General features: G+C 42.8%; 1 protein-coding gene across 2 annotated transcripts in view; it reads left to right on the forward strand.

The window, feature by feature from the left end:
• ARHGAP18 (Rho GTPase activating protein 18) overlaps positions 1–16,560 on the forward strand; it is a 108,693-nt gene that overhangs the window by 43,913 nt on the left and 48,220 nt on the right. For both annotated transcript variants that reach the window (XR_012645045.1, XM_074990587.1), the window contains exons 2-4: positions 3,006–3,205; positions 5,774–6,009; positions 8,584–8,659. Coding sequence is in view for 1 of the 2 variants with exons in the window: in XM_074990587.1 (XP_074846688.1) it covers positions 3,006–3,205; positions 5,774–6,009; positions 8,584–8,659 (512 nt within the window). In the remaining variant the exon portion in view is untranslated. The remainder of the gene's footprint in view (positions 1–3,005; positions 3,206–5,773; positions 6,010–8,583; positions 8,660–16,560) is intronic.

Genomic DNA, 16,560 nt, shown 5'->3' on the forward strand with positions numbered 1-16,560 from the left:
ACTGAAATGCAGCCACCTTTGCAATGTATTTTAATAACAAACATTCTTGTATAAGTATTCAGAATATCGTATCTTGCTGAAATAGATTTTGTGGATGGGCAGGCTATAATAACTACAGCAGAATTTTGTTCAGAATTGCGATATTAATACTACTATTGACAAAATGCTGCAAGAGCTTTTTTTTAAGAGTGCGTGATCAGGGACACTTGCTTTATGTCTCATCCAAAATATGTTGCCCCTAAAAAACAGTGTTTCAAACATGGCCCTAAAGAAAATCGGGGGAAAATTCTGTCTATTATGTCAAGCCCTCAACGTTCTACAAGCCTTCAGAGATATCCCATTCAAATTCTGATCCAGCCTCTTCCTATTCTATCTTTGAAAAGCTGGCTTAGTTACCACATAAAACTATTTGGCTGTTTTATTCATTCTGAATGTCTTACTTAGAAATATCTGGAGATTTTCCCCATTTAAGGCAATGGGAAAAATGCAGTTTTGCTTTTGAAATTATTTTTAAAATTTAAATGTACAAATGGGAGAGAAAGTTCATACTTGTCTCTTAATGCAATCAGCAGATATGTGCATATCCAGAGGCTATCTAGCTGGTTCATTAGAAGTAAATAGTATTTCCCACTGAATTCAATTCACTAAACAAACTTCATGTTTTGAGGAGATGAACAACAGAAATGTACTGACTTGTAGTGTTATTTTTCAGGCAGTCCTTAGCCAAAACATTAGTTTAATATAACAGCAGAAATTTTACTACTTGAACATTTTTATGGAGAAACAGATGTTGCTTTGTGACCGAAAAACCAACTCTGCAAAATGAGCAGTTTTGCAGACACCCCCCTCCTCACAACATACTGAAGCTTTGTCAGAATGGGACATTTATAACATAACTTGATTCTGTCCATTTTAGAGTTTGTCAACACGGTAGGTTACTATGTGGCTGTGAAGCTGGAACACATCAGGGAGCTGTGTAGTAAAAGTCTATGTGGACACTGTTACAGATCTCAGGAAATTGCAGAGTGTGGCTAGGCACTGCTTGAAAATGTCCACATAGGAGTCTACTGCATGGGAAGCTGGTGTACTGTAGATTCACAAACTGGCTAGGTAGACAAGCCCATAGTTTCTAAGCACCTCACAATCTCTAATGAGTCTCTCCTCAGCACTTCTTTGAGGTAAGCAAGTACTGTTAATGCTATTTTATAGGCAGATGGCTGGGGCACAGAGAGACAATGGACTCATCCGCATAGGATTTGCCTGAATTATCTGCGCTGGTTAACTCTGGTAATTTAGAAGTGACTGACCACACTGCAAAACACAGCACAGTATTGGGACTAGCAGTACGGGGTAGTGAAGTCTCTACTTCATTACTAGCTCCAGCATCTATAGCACTAAAGTTTTAATCCCTAGCCACTCAGGGCTGCCAACAGAGAGGTGGGAAGATGAGACAAAGATGGGGCTGTTGCCCTTGGGCCTTGCAATTTAAAATGGCTTGAAGCTTCAGGCCACTGCCACTACTGTGGCAGCACCAACAGCCAGAGGCGTGAGCACTTTAAATTGTTGCTAGAGCCCTGGTTGGCTTGGAGAGCTGGCTGGGAAAGGCATGTTGTGATTCAGGCAGTGCTGAGGGCTGGTTGATCTGTTCCAACCCAACCCAACCCCTGTCAACGCAAGGCCATGCTCCTTTTGGGGTGGGGATGGGGGGCCTGGAGCCAAGCTCCACACCCATGGCCCAAAGCCCAGCAATGTATGGTGCCAGCCCTGAACCCACTAATGGGCCAGCTAGCTCTCAGTTTAAAAAGTCACTTGTGTGGAGCTGGAGATTTGACTGGGCACAGGGGTGTCTGGTTAGCAGCAACATTTGAGCGCCAGCTGACATTGCAAGGTCACGGTAAGTCTGCGGAAGTCCAGAGGCTTGAGGTTTGATCTCCCAAGACTAATAACTAGCCAATCTTTCCTCTGTGATTACAGTTTGTGGAGTAAAGTCACCTCAGGATGCAATTTAAAGGAAGCACTATGCTTACAGAAATAACCGTTCAGTATAACAGATCAGCATGTTTTTCAGAAGGGAAACCTGGCTAACTATATATTGTCAATGGTAAAATCTAATATTTTCGGATTATTCATAAATTTCAACATTTATTATTGTGAAAACTCCCTGATGCAGTTGTATTAGGTCATGAACCTTGGCTCTTCTGAATGACAAGAAGTCCTGTGGCACCTTATAGACTAACAGATATTTTGGAGTGTAAGCTTTCGTGGGCAAGGACCCGCTTCATCAGATGCAACATCAGATGATGCATCTAATGAAGTGGGTCTTTGCTCATGAAAGCTTGTGATCCAAAATATCTGGTCATCTATAAGGTGCCACAGGACTTCTTGCTGTTCTCAAAGATACAGATTAACATGGCTATCTCTCTGATACGGCTCTTCTGAGAGCTAAATAGTGGGTGTCTTCACTAGAAGCTGCGTGGATAGTGCTTTTTTCAAATAATGGATATCAAGCAGTTCCTCATTAATTGTCATGCAGTTTGTTTTACAGCATAAATGACCCCTGGGAATTTGTTCATATTTTAGAAGTTTATCTTTAGAAGCAGACACGAGTGAACAGAGTTGCAATTCATAGCTAAACTAGAGAAGAAATGATGGCTAATCATTAGAAAAATGTCTCCTGTTACTGAACATCAGTGAAGCTAAGTTTGAGATGTTGTTAAAACCAGTGAAATGTCTAATAAAGAGAAATTGAAATCCATAACCCCTGTCCCCCAACGTTTGAGCTCTATGAAAATGCTCTAGGGGGTTTCTAAATTTTGTGATGTGCATTGTGAAGATGTTAATTTTAAAGCATACAAGACAAATTGTAATTAGTGTCATTAGTGTCTTTCTGTGTATTTCAGTATTATGTTTGGCTTTAGATCTATCAGTTAATACTAACTGTGTTTGATAACACTATAGCTGCATGCTGAATTATTTACTAAAGATTAATTTGTGTATTCTCATAGCCGCAGGTCTGGCCAGTATACAATGAACCACGAGAATGCTAAGAAGTCCACGGAAAAGCCACAGTTTGAGTACTCAAGTTCCCAGGATTCCTTGGATGAGTTGTCTATGGACGACTATTGGAAAGAACTTGAAAACATCCATGAAACCAGTGAAAATAGTAACAGAGAACAAGAAGTGGTGGTGGTAAAAGAGCTTGATGGTAACATTTTGATGATTATTTTAATAGCCATTGATTTAGAGTAACCTAGTTTTGAGACAACTAAGGATTCATTTTAAGAGGTGCTAAGGACCAAACCATTTAAAAAAAAATCAAGAGGAGCTACCCAGCACCTACTGGAAATGAAGCCCTGGGTGCCTTAAATTGGAAACCTAAACACATGAAAGGTTGCTGTTTAAAAAACAAAAACAACAGCAAAACAGAAAAACAAACAAACCCCAAATTGTTCTTAAGGAGAATTATGCTAGAGTAAATAAAATGCCAGTTTTATTTTCATTAGAAGGTATTTCCAAATTGTCTGCATTTTCAAATTATGCTAGTTTAACATTTATAGAGAGATTATATTCTTGTACTTAGGAAGAAAAGGATTTGTTAATAAATTAGGCTGCATCTACACTTGCATTCCTTTTTCGAAAGAGGTATGCAAATGAGGGAAATCAAAAATGCAAATGAGGTGCAGATTTAAATATCCAGTGACTCATTTGCATATTCTTTCAAAAGAGCTCTTTCGAAAAAAGAAGAGCAGTGTAGACACAGCTCTTTTGAAAGTAAACCCCATCTTCGAAAGAACCCTTCTTCGCTTCTTTTATGGAAAGAAGGATTCTTTCAAAGATGGGGTTTCCTTTTGAAAGAACTGCGTCTACACTGGTTTTCTTCTTTCAAAAGAAGAATATTCCAGTGAGGCGCCAGATATGTAAATCTGCACCTCATTTGTATTTTCGATTTCCCTCATTTGCATACCTCTTTCAAAAGAGGAATGCAAGTGTAGACTCAACCTTAGTGATTACAGTAGATACAATAAAGTTGTATAATGGGTATACAACCTCCTGCTTCAAAACAGAAGCCAACCACTAATTGCCTGGGTTCAGGAAGCAAGAATTACTACAGTTGTGACATGGTAAATATGTTATGGCATTTTTGGCCTTCCTTTGAAAAATCAGGTATCAGTCCCTATCAGAGACAGGATTATGAATGGATTGGACTGATCCAAAGTGCAACTTTTTCAATACAGATCTAAAGCCCTGAATACCAGAACGAGTATTTCCAGAAATACAGTGTGATGCTTCCCCAGAAGATACAAATTGATAAGAAAGAAACGAAATCTGCAAATGATGATGAATTAACATTTTAGGGTCGGATTTTCACAAATGATCCACAGGTTAGGAGCACAACTCTGAGGGGCTTTCAGGGGCCTTGTGGCTCCAACTAGCTCCCTCAAGTACTTTTCCCTGAGGGTGATATTTCAGAGGAAGGTGACAGACTGTGCTTCACATATCTTGTTTCTGGTCCTTACTTCAAATTCTGAGTTTCCTACTTGGGGAAAAATCCTAAGTCAACAGGGAGTTTTGTTAGAGTAAGAAGTTCTGGATATGACTTCAGTGCAGTAGCAAATTCGTAATACAGACTCTTCTACTATTCAGTAAGAGCTCTACTCTTTCACTTGTCTGTGACTGCAAAGATGTTCACCAGAGTTTGAGAAACTAGGCTACAGTGAATAACAATGTTGAAGAGTGTGTGTCAGACTCATATCTCAGACAAACTGATGTCAGTCCAGGGCTACTACATTGACATAACTGAAATGAGAATCCAGTTTTACATAGTTAATGAGCATTGAAAATGGGAGGGCAAAATCAAAGGGCTGAACAATCCAGTCCACATCAGGAGAGGGCTTGGTTGCCATTTTTAAACAAGTACTATTATGTAAAAATTATTTGATGAGTGCAGGTTATATTACATTCTTGGTCAGCTGCAATAATTAGCAGTTTATTGTAGAAGGCATCTATCAATAAAAATACATAGTCAGCAAGAAAAAACAAAGTAGTGATCATCTTACTAAAGATCAGTACAGATTAGAGATGGCATCTGTCAAGATAATTAAAACATGCATCAAAATTGCCTATTACATTGAATCACTGAATAAATTGAACTAGAACACGCTAATAAAAAGCTGTATGAATTAATGTAACCCCCCTCCCCAAAAAAGGCAAACATATTTAAGTAAAAATTATAGCAAAAGTAAGCACTGATCTATGAATGCGATGGTGCTGATTATAGGTTTTCAAGCTTTTTTTGTTTTTTCCTCTCTGCTCCACTGGAATAGGGACAGTTGGCAGAGAAACCATCTTTCCTGCTTAGTTAGAATCTGAAACATTTCAGAGTAGTAAGGGTAACATTATAAATGGCTTATGAAGGATTTAAGGCATAGATATTAATTAGCATTTTTCAAGGTAGATGGTTATAAGCACCTCAGCAGAAGGTGCTATGTACTGTTATAATCCACTTGTTGACATGTCAAACTCTCTGGCAATCTACAGTAATGATTATTTTTTAAAAAAAATGTTAATTATATATTAAGTATTTAGACATCATAGGCATCCCCTTAATATAAAGAGGGATCGTGCAAGGAATTTAACTCCACTTGCAGATCCTCCTTGAGGTTTCCCAGTAGGCTGCCACACACTACACTGTGAGGTTTTTAACTCACTGTGCTCAGATAGAGAGCTCAGATACAAAGTCTAGCAATGATGTCTCTCTTCTCCACTGACACAGAGGGGGAACTTGAAGAAGAGTGGCTAAAGGAAGCTGGGTTGTCGAACCTCCTTAATCAGAGTGCAGGAGAGTCCCTAGACAGCATGGTCTTTCTGTCCACATTGACGCGAACCCAGACAGCAGCAGTACGGAAGCGAGTGGAAACTGTGTCACAAACCCTGAGGAAAAAAAACAAGCAGTACCAGGTTCCTGACGTCAGAGATATCTTCAGGCAACATGGTGATTCAAAGGAAAAAGTAAGCTCCTTTAGTGTGTCTTGGCTTTGTTCTGCTCTGCTAAAACCCTGGCTGGGCCTTTCAGAAGGACTCAGTGCTAGCCTAACTCTTCTGCCTAAAGGCCGTTGTAAAACTTCCATTGACTTCAGTGGAACCAGCGTTAGGCCAATGATAAATGTTTTTCACACATCGTGTGAAGTTTTCAAAAGCAGGTATTAAAAATAAAAGGAAAGAGCTGTTCTTCCCTAAACAAGAGTAAGCCACACAAAGGGAAATAAACTTGTACTCAGTGTAGGGAATTGCCTTGTCATTTTTCTATTGAGAATATTGGGGTTTGACTTCTTTCCTTCCAGCCCCCAAAAGCAGCAGCTGGGTGTTCAACTGGAGAAGACACTGATTTGATAGTGACAAGTATAAGAGCGGTAGCCATGTTAGTCTGTATCTACAAAAACAGTGAGAAGTCCTGTGGCACCTTATAGATGGTAGCGTAGGGCCATCCACATGGAGGCCTCATTCCAGGACATTGGCTTTGTGGCCACTTGCCCTCATTTTTATTTCTGAGCACTGCACTTCAAAGTATCTCAGTGAAGAAGAAAATATGAGACCAGTTGTGTTTCCACTCCCCCCGCCCACCACTTCTCTGCTCTGCACCCTTGGCCAATCCTGTCAAGCACTGAGGAACTAAAATTTTCCAGAGGAAGTTTGTAAGATACATTATGAAGAGGCAGAACTCCCTTGTCACAAAGATTAAGCTCCCCTCTGCATATGTGTGGAAAGGGGAATATGGGACAATTAATTCTGCAAAACACTCTGGGGCCCGTTTTGTACAGAACAGGTAATATCAAAAAGTGAAGCTGCATTCTTATTATACATTGTTTTTAGATCACAGAGGTGGGATAAAATGCAGTTTAGAGCAGTGTCATTTCACTCTTAACTATGTTAACTCAGCATGAAGAATGTAATTCAAGCTTTTGCATGTAAGGCATAAATTATACAGCACACATGAGTGCCTGTAATCCTGAAGTATGTATCAAAGAGAAGGGTTTAAATCTGTGTGTGTGGAGGCATGGAGGGGAAATCATTCTACCACTGTCCCTTCACAAAAAGGAAGTGAAGCAACTCTGCAGCTGATACTCCAACTCAGTACAGCCTCTGCCTGTCATCTGTATCCCTCCTCTACCAACAGGAAAGAGGTGGGACTGGAAAAAACTATAATCATGGATTCTTCCCTTCCTCATTCCCAAAGAACAGCTGTGTGACTGCACTGAGAGTCCCCTGGAGCTATGTTCTTCGGAGAGTGGGACTGCATATATTCTATGCAAACTGCATGCCTCCTGCTCCCCCTCCCGCCCTAGCTCTGCTGTATAGCAACAGTTCTGCTGTACCTGAGGCCCTCTGCTCCCACAGACCAGGGAGTAGGATTTGCCTTGTCAACCTTGTTCTCCCCAGGTCTTGGGATATACAGCGCTTTTCTAAAATGCCAGGCAAGAGCCAGACCAGTCAACATCTGGTTGTCATTTGTGGGGGAGAAGAAACTGTAGGCACTGTATGGTAGAAGATTTGCTGATAAATTCTGAGCACTGTATCCATAATTATTTTAGAGATAAACAAACAATGGAACTTCAGCAGCCTTGTTTGTTTATAAACTCAGGGCTGGATAATAGTTGGCTGCGCAAGGCTGCACTATGGGAGCAAAAATGGCACAAGTGGCCTTTGTCCTTGCTTCCGGCTTGTCCCTTTGTGAAGTGGACCAGCTACAATATTACTGGGAACGCAGGCAGTATGCACAGCTAACGCTGCTGGCCCCATCCCCATTAACCCCACCTCTCCTCTACAGACAAGGATTAGGATGACAGCAGGGCTAGAGCTGTCCTGGGCCTACAAAAACACAGGACAGAGTGCATGCTAAATTTTACACCAGGGTGACAGTGCTTCTATGGCAGCTTATACTTCTGAGATGAGTCAATCACAGTTTCTCTTGGGAGCTGCCACTGAAGTATTGGAATAATAATTCCTATTTCCTATATAGTGTTTCTCGCCTGTACATCTCAAAGCATGTTACAAAGGAGGTCAGTGTCATTATGCCTCTTAAGCAGACAAGGAAATTGAGGTTAAAGTGACTTGCCCAAGGTCACCCAACAGGCCAGTGGCAGAACTTGAAATTGAACTCTGGTTTTCTGAGTCCCAGTTCAGTGCCCATATTATCACTCCTCAAGATTCCCCACTAGTGCAGACTGTGGCTTTAATCCCCAATCTAGCCTTTCCCATTCCTTCTGCATATTTTAGTGGAAAAATAGTGACATCAGAATGAAGTTTGTATCTAATTGTGCTTTTGGTTGAAGGACTAAATTTCTTATCTCCGATGTCTGGGATTAAAAGGCTCCAATCAGATACACCAGCCCCACAGCTGACAGTCCACTGGTAGATGACTGCACCCCTCTGGAATCATTTTGACTTCTGAGGGGCTCTCCTTGGTTGCAAGGCTCCTACATGCAGGATTGGGGTCAAAGGAGCTGCTCACATTCTGTCACTAGCTGTAATAAGCTGTTGATGTTTGAGTTTAGATATGACTTCTTTTCTTTTTGCCTTGTGTAGGTCTCTGGTGAAAGTGAACCCTCACATGTGAGAACAAGAGAGAATAAAAGTGAAGCTCAAGATGAAGTGAAAGATGGTAATGCCAAGCATCTCCTGTGCTTTATTAAAAAAAATTTTGTATTGTCTTAGCTTCACTGAAAAACACGTCCATGCTTTCAGTAACATTTCAGATTAAAAAAAAACCCCACTGGATAAAATATATGAATATACTTGTAGCCTACATCTTTTCAGATCTGTAACACTTAAAATGTATTTATAGATTGTGTCCTTTGAAAAGTCTGGTAAAGCTTATGGGTAAATGGTTTAGTAAAGGTCCGCTCTAAATGGCCCATTAATGATTAGATAGCATTTAGATATACTGGGTGCTGGGAACTTTGTAATTACATAGAAAAAGAAACCAGTTAACCATCTCTAAATGACTAGTTCATTTATTTTTAATGGTTCCACATTAGAATGTGGATCTGAAATATTTTGGAGCAATAGCTAACAAAGGGTTAAAAAGATGAAAGATGAATAACAGAACATAGACAATGTAAAGAGAGAGAGAGAGAGAGAGGGGTAGAAATGAGCCCTGCACAATTCTTGTGTTTCCAGAAGCATTATTAATCTTACCCTCCCTTGCTCTCAGAAAACCTTTTGCTGCTAAGAACTGTGAACAACTGGGAGAGCTGCCAAAATGCTGGGTCAGCACAAGGGAAGGAAGAGAAGCCTGGTGCTTGTGTCAATAAACTACACTAAAATTTGGGCCTGGAAAATTACCAAGCAATTATTGCAGTGCTTTATCACATCTGGCGCTTTTTTTCTTTCTTTTTTTTTTTTCCAGTGGCCCTGATGAGCCCTTTAGAAATGAGAGGTTCTGAAAGGCGAATTCCATATGCTAGCTCTCCCCAGCACAGACTGCAATGTGCAAGGCAAAATGCAGCCTACTTACATCCTAGTACGTGTCTTTTGCCAACATGCTGAAGTGGGCTCTGCTCGTGAGATTAGAACAAGAGGAAAATCAGTGCATTTTTGCAGGAAAGCCATCCAACTTGCACTGTTTAAAAACTGCTGCACCTGTTTCAGGGCTGTACCATGATCTCTTTCTTCAATACTAAGGAGCTAATTAGTGTTATGTAAACAGTGTATGGCTTTAAAGGCAACAAAAACATATTGTCTGGGGTTTTAAAGACACCAAAATACCCAAGAAATCTAACTCCAGAGGCCTTTTTGTAAAGTTACAGGGCTTTAATGCTGTATGAAAAATAAACTAGTATCTATGAGACTGGATTATTTCTTTAGACATTTAAATCATAGTGATGCCTCTGTTCTCTATATCCCATATTTTTAAATTTGTTAATGGATATAATAGCTATCGTTTGTCACATTCTAAAAGTGACAATCGTTCCTTTTAGGAATAAGGGAATTTTGAAGTTGGGCGCATATTTCAAATCACCCACATCTAGGCTGCCCATCAGCACTTTGAAGTTAGCATAATGGCAGCCTTCCAAGCTGCTAATGAGGTGCTGCATATGCATGGTAGCGCCTCATTGATATTCCACAGTCAGTGTTATTTCCATGCCCCCTTCAAAGGAGGGGACGAGTGTAGACACGGCCATTATGTTTAGTATCAATGGGGAGGTTCATTTATTTGGATTGCTTGAGACCTGTCCCCATGGATTTTATGTGTATGTCTACACAGCAAACAAAATCCAAAGGATGCACATTGGACTTCAAAACATCTTTTACCAGGCTACCTGTTTTACGGTGGACAGAAATTATAATTTCACGTTTATTTATCTGCAACCCTCACTTCTTTATCAAAAGCCTAATAAAAAAATCCCAGTATGCCCTGAGGGCAAAGATGTAGCTCATGTAAAAGAGCTCAGTTAAGAGTTAACGATACTGAGAACATGTGCTACTTCCTAAGGAAAAAGTATGGTAAGAAAAAACATTAAAAAACCCTACAAACTCACTGCTCAGAATAGCCACAACCAGAGACAAAATGACACTTGTGGGGCTGTGGCTGGTTGTCTCTTCCAGATTTAAAGGGCCAATTTCCAGGGTAAGCATGCTGAGTAAGATGCTTTTAGAAGGGTAAACCCAAAGCCTAATGATCAGGCAGTTAGAGAAGAGATATTCTTAAGGGATTTTTCCACTAAGATCTAGAAGGTGTAGTGTTTAGTTGAAAGACACTCTAAAACTTCCAGTATTGGAGCCTGATCCTCAGCCAGTATAATTTATCCAACAATTTTAATAAAAACATGTTTATAAGCAGTCCCTGGGAATGTGGCCTTGGAATCTCTCTTGCCTGATCCAACTTCATGGACAGATTCTTGTTGGCTTTAAGGTTGTTAGGCTGAGCCCTATGCAAGCTAGGTATATCTTTCTCTTGTTTTTTGATTACACAATATGGTTATAACACATTCTCACATCCCTTGTGGTCATCAGGTGACTCCTTTGCTTGATGTGTCCCAAAACTTACCCAAAAAACCTAAAGGCACTTTTCCCACCACTGTCCTGTCCTTCTTCATTGAGCACTTCCACTGAGGATGCCTACAGTGCTAGCACACAAGGGTAAATATGATACATGGATGTAACCTCCAAAGGTCAAAAGTAATTCCAGATGGAAAACTAATATGCAGGCAGTACATTCTGTGCTACTGTGGGGGTAGCGTGCTCACTCTGGGCCTATGCATGGACACTGTGCCAGCTCACTGTATTGGCTGTGTCAGCACAAAGGGACCCCAGGTAGCTCCCCAGGGTATATTGTCAGTCAAAGAAGGCCCCCTCCCTACTCCACAGGTATCTGTGAGGCAGGCGGTTGTTTCAGAGCAGGCTAGAGGTGGAAGGACATGGATCTCGGTGGGACAGGTATGCTCCTGTGCCACTTCTAATCCCAGGTTTCTTCAGAGCTCACAAAGGCCATTAAAATGGGAAAAATTCAGGGCAGGATTAAGAGTGAAACGGCCTTGAGGACAGCAAAACCATAGAGATGCAAGCCATCTCCTTTAGAATAAGAGTCAGGGTAAGGATCCAGCCCTGTGTGAAGCGTGTCTACTGTGAGATGCTTGAAGCCAGCAGCAATCTTATTGGCTGACTACAGGCATGTGAATGTCAGTCAGGAAAGACTGAGGCAGGGTTGATGGTGGGAGAAGAGTGGTTATTATCCTTAAATGAAGAATGCCTCTTCCCCCCATTCATCCATTCAGGAAGGAGCAAGGGAGCCCACAAAATACCCTAGTGAGTCCCAGATGTCAACCCAATCCTCCTTTTAGCATTGAGGTGGAAGATGGAGATTAATGGACATGGGAGAGATGCATGTTTGTTTGGTAGTTTCAGTAAAATGCACACAATAGTTCAACAATTGTTTCCCAAACTTACATAAATATACTCTGCTGTATGAGCGTCTTGTTTTAATCTCATTGGAGACAATAGTAAAAGTCCCATCAACTTCTGTGGAAGAAGCTTGAGCTCCAAACATTCCATGTAGTAATTTTTATATTCCAAAACGAGAAAAATCACCCAACACCCCAAATGCATCTTTGAAGTGCTACTGGACTGCTTTTTTGGCCAAATGAGGCATATTTCTTCCTCCATTATATAAATAATTAAAGTATTAATAGTAGTAGAAACCATTGTCACTAAAGGAAGAATTAAATCCTCTGAGAAGTAACATGAAGTTAAAAATGGGGGGTGTCCTTATTTACTTCCTGCCTCTTTTTTTAAGTGAGCAGTAAATGACTATCTGGCCTGGAAGACTCTCTGTTGGAGGTCTAGTGAAACAATGGCAGTCTAAAACTGTCTGTTAGTTTATCCATGTAAATTCAATGACCAAGTAGTGTTTTTGAGAAAGGATGTGTTAATTAAAGATTAAACTACTCCACCCCTCCAATAAAACTGTGAGACTTAACACTGTACATCCTGTGGGACATCTATTATGTTCTCCAAAAAGACTAGACTTGACATTTCTGATGTTCCCATAACATTTTTAAAACACAAACCTTCTTTACACAATGAAGTTGCAGGCACAGTTTTAAAACACATTTTTGCATTGTCCTCTTTAATATCGAGTATTTACTTTTTTTTGTATCATACTCCCATTTCTGTCATATGAAACTTTGACCACAACTGGCAGATTGACAGCACAACAAATTTACTTCCTCTTACAGCTGCTTCCTCATTAACAAACACAAAGCACTAAGATCAGGATGTCACAAACATCAAAAACTCCAAAATGCAGCATTTTCACCCATCTTTGTAGCTTATATTATTACAAAGACATCCATACCAAAAAAAACCCCAAACACACCGCAGGCCAACATTTCAGTCCAAACAGGGAGCTGAAACAGGAATTATTGCATTACTTTTTTGCTGGCCAGCATTCTGTCCCAACCTGATATGAAGCAAAAGATGCCTGGATCAAACATAAGCCACATTAACCACAACATCCTCATAAAAATGATGAGAGAGGAATAAGAACTTTACTTCCCCTTTTAATATTTAAACCCCACAGTTTTAAACATATTAAACACTGAGGCCAAATAAATTGGTGCTGTAATCCAACTGAAGTTAGTAGATTTGATGCAGAACTGAATTTGGCCCGAGAAGTGTTTGTGTTTCTGACATTTTTACTGAAACTAGCTGCTCCACTTTCAGCTCTGGCTTGATCTTTCACATTTGCTCAATCAAACATTCAACATTCTAACACAGTTGAGGGTCAAAGCTTTTCTGAAGACAGAAACTAGTCATATATGAATATTTTACAATTCTTCTCTTCTGCCTTTCATAACTTTATATTCAGCTGTGAGTTGAATGGAAGTGTTGTCAGTCCTTGGAACCAGCCAAGACATGACCCCAGCCACACATCTAGCCACAAAAAGCAGACTCCTCCATTCCCCTCAAATCATAACCAGTCTGCTCCTTGGCACTGCCACAGCCTTTGCTGAAGTGATCGCAAAGTTCTAACTGTGAGCTAGACATTATGGGTTACTCTGGAACTTATGCTGCTGGTTTCATAGCTTGAAGATGTTAAGGCCAGCCGTTCCACGTGAAGAACTCCAAGGCTCTAGCCCTGGCCAGGGCAGTTTGCCTGAGGTGGTCTTGGCTCCAAACCTTCCACAAATAGTTTTACTTTAAAGAGAGACTTTGCAACTAGTGTGGGCCACTTATTTTTTAGTAACAACAAAGGCTATGTCTACACTTGCCCCATTCTTTGCAGAGGGCATGGTAATCAGGCTGATGGGAGATTACTAACGAACTGCTGTGATGAATATGCAACACTTCATTAGGCTAATTCTCGCCTGCAGCAACTTCAAAGTGGCAGACTTTGAAGTGCCTGTGCTATTTCAAAGTGTCTTTACTACCCAGAATTTTGGGGAGTGGATGCATTTTGAAGTAGCACAGGCACATCAAAGTGCCCGCAGCTACAGGGCATGCTGGCACTTGGAAGCTTGACCCTTTGAAATTACCACAGGGAGAATTTGGCTAATGAAGTGCTGCATATTCATTGCAGCACTTCATTAGTAATCTCCCATCAGTCTGATTATCATGTCCCCTTTGAAGTACGGGGCGAGTGTAGTCATGGCTAAGATGTTTTATTTTGTACGGTAGTCTTTCTCATACAGTTTGGGTTTGCAGTGCTAGAAGACGGCAGCGCTGCTTAGGCCCATCTGTGGGCAATGGGAAGCAGAGAACAACTGGAGTGCGGTAGCCTGTCCCCACCATGGCCCTTATGCTAGGGTCCCTGAGAAAGAGGTGGCATGGAGAAGTTCTCAAGCGGAATCTGTTTCATAAGGGGTGTGGAGTGGAAGGTCTTGGCCTTTTGTGTAAGGAATTCAGATACATCAGAGAATTGGCGCTCCTAAGCTTCACCCAATGGTGAAACCAAAACCATTGTTTGGGTGGCTCATTGCACAACAGCTAGTCTGTATAAACATCTTTTTATTATGTACAAACACATGCTTTTATTATGGTTTCCCTCATCCTGCTGTCCCAGTTCCCATTCCGTTGTTTTTCACACTCGCTTGCAGCATTGTGTCTTTAAAAGAGATGGTGAACTTTTTGGGGCAGGGACCAAAGGGTGACATCCTGGTCCCAGTGAAATCACTGAGAATGTTGCCTTTGTCTTCAGTGGCACCAGTGTGTCATTCAGAGTGCTTGCACAGAACTTCTCACAATGGGATGAAAATTTTGATGGGGGGCTTTGGAGGAATATTATGTTCTTCTATGAGTGTCCCCGTGGGTGCTCCACGTTAGGTGTCGGGCTTGCCCCGGCGCCGCAGGTCGGATCTTCCAAGCAGTTTCTGCTGGACCGCGCATGCGCCGGTGTGCGCCGCTCCCTTGCGCACTCCTGGCCACGTGCGCGATCCGGTCCCCGCCAGTTCCTCTTTAACCGCCATCGGCTGCAGATGGAATCCGCTCAGGCTATGGCCAGAGTTAGCGTATTTAACGTTTTTAATTGTTTTACAGTTTCTTCAGTCTTAGATTAAGTTAGTCAGTTGTTGTTTTCAACAAAAAAAAAACAAAAACAAAGAAAGGAAAGGAATTCACAGCTTCCAATCCTAGTAACAAGCGGAGCACCGGAGGCCAGGAGCCTAGGGCCATTAGCCCTCCTGCTGCGGCAGGCTTTATCCGAGAGGGGAACAAGCACAGAGAAGGTGCTAAGTAGCCTATTAACAACTCAAAGACTCACCACAATGTCCTCTTCAGGATTCAAGAAGTGTGAGTCGTGCCGCGAGGTGATGCCAGCATCTGATGGGCGCAGTCAGCGTATAAGGTGCTTGGGGGAATCCCATGTCACTCAGAAATGTTCCTTCTGTGCCAAGTTAACAGCCAGAGCAAGGAAGGACAGGGAAATGTGGCTGAAAATGCTGCTGTTCGACAAGGCCCTCCAGCCAGACATGCCGGAGCGGCCGCAGCAGGAGGGACCCTCCGGGGCCCATAAAAGGAAAGCCGCGTCCCTAACCCCATCAGCGCAAAAACGGAGGAAAATCTCCCCAACCCGATCCCTGCCGGCAGCAACAGCGAGCGGGACGGGTGGAGCGCACAGCCTCCAGCCGCAGCTACAGCTGATCGGCGGCGGCGCGGAGACGCACGTGGCGGAGGTTCAGCCTCCAATGATCAAACAGCCGCCCCGCACCGCGGGCAGGGCAGCAGCCAAGCAAGCACCGGAACCGGCGGCACCGCAAACAGCGGCACCGACCCCCGGGGAACTGGTGGCTCAGAGTGCGCAGGCACGCAACCTGCAGGCACCGGGGGAGACCGCCCGTACAGCACCGCTGAGGAGCGTGCCGAGCGCGGTGCAGACTACGGGGCCGAGATCCCCAACGCATCGGGGGCGGAGCCACCCCCACAGGGGAGGGGAAAGGCAGCACAGAAAACACGGCACCGCAGTCCCTCTCCAGACAGGGCTGCAGAGCTGCTTTCTCTGAGCCCTCCGCTCGTGCTGCGGACTCCAACGAGAAGGCAGGGGTCACCCCTAGCCTATCCGGAGCCCCCATCTCCATTTCTACAGCCAGCCTGCCCATGGCTTGGACCACCTTCGCCCTTCTTGGGCTTTGAGCCACTTGAGTACTATCACAAATCGGTCTCTCCAGCGTCCCATGTCTCCAGAAGATCTTGCTCCCCCAGATGTAGGGGGTATGCACCAAGGGAGTGGTCCAGGTCACCATCCCAGGACCAGTGCCCGTGTTGCCATGGTCGCCCCTATCATGTGGGGCATAGACACCATAGGCATACTACCAGGGACAGATCCCCACAGACGGTCCCGTATCCCCAAGGGCAATCGCGAATGGGGACAGAGACTCAGATATCTCAGGGGGAGTTGCTTCTGGAAGCCTGGGATTTTCCCTCGCAAGTTTCTAGTGAGTGGATGTATCACTGTCAACAGGACCCGGAGGGGTCCAGAGAGGCTTACCCTAGCGGTTCCTCGCTGTCCTCCCCGGATGAGGCTACGGCCCTGGGGGACGTCCATCCTCCGGACGATCTCAAACAGTT

This window comes from Carettochelys insculpta, chromosome 3 (assembly GCF_033958435.1).
Source record: "Carettochelys insculpta isolate YL-2023 chromosome 3, ASM3395843v1, whole genome shotgun sequence".
Lineage (NCBI taxonomy): Eukaryota > Metazoa > Chordata > Testudines > Carettochelyidae > Carettochelys > Carettochelys insculpta.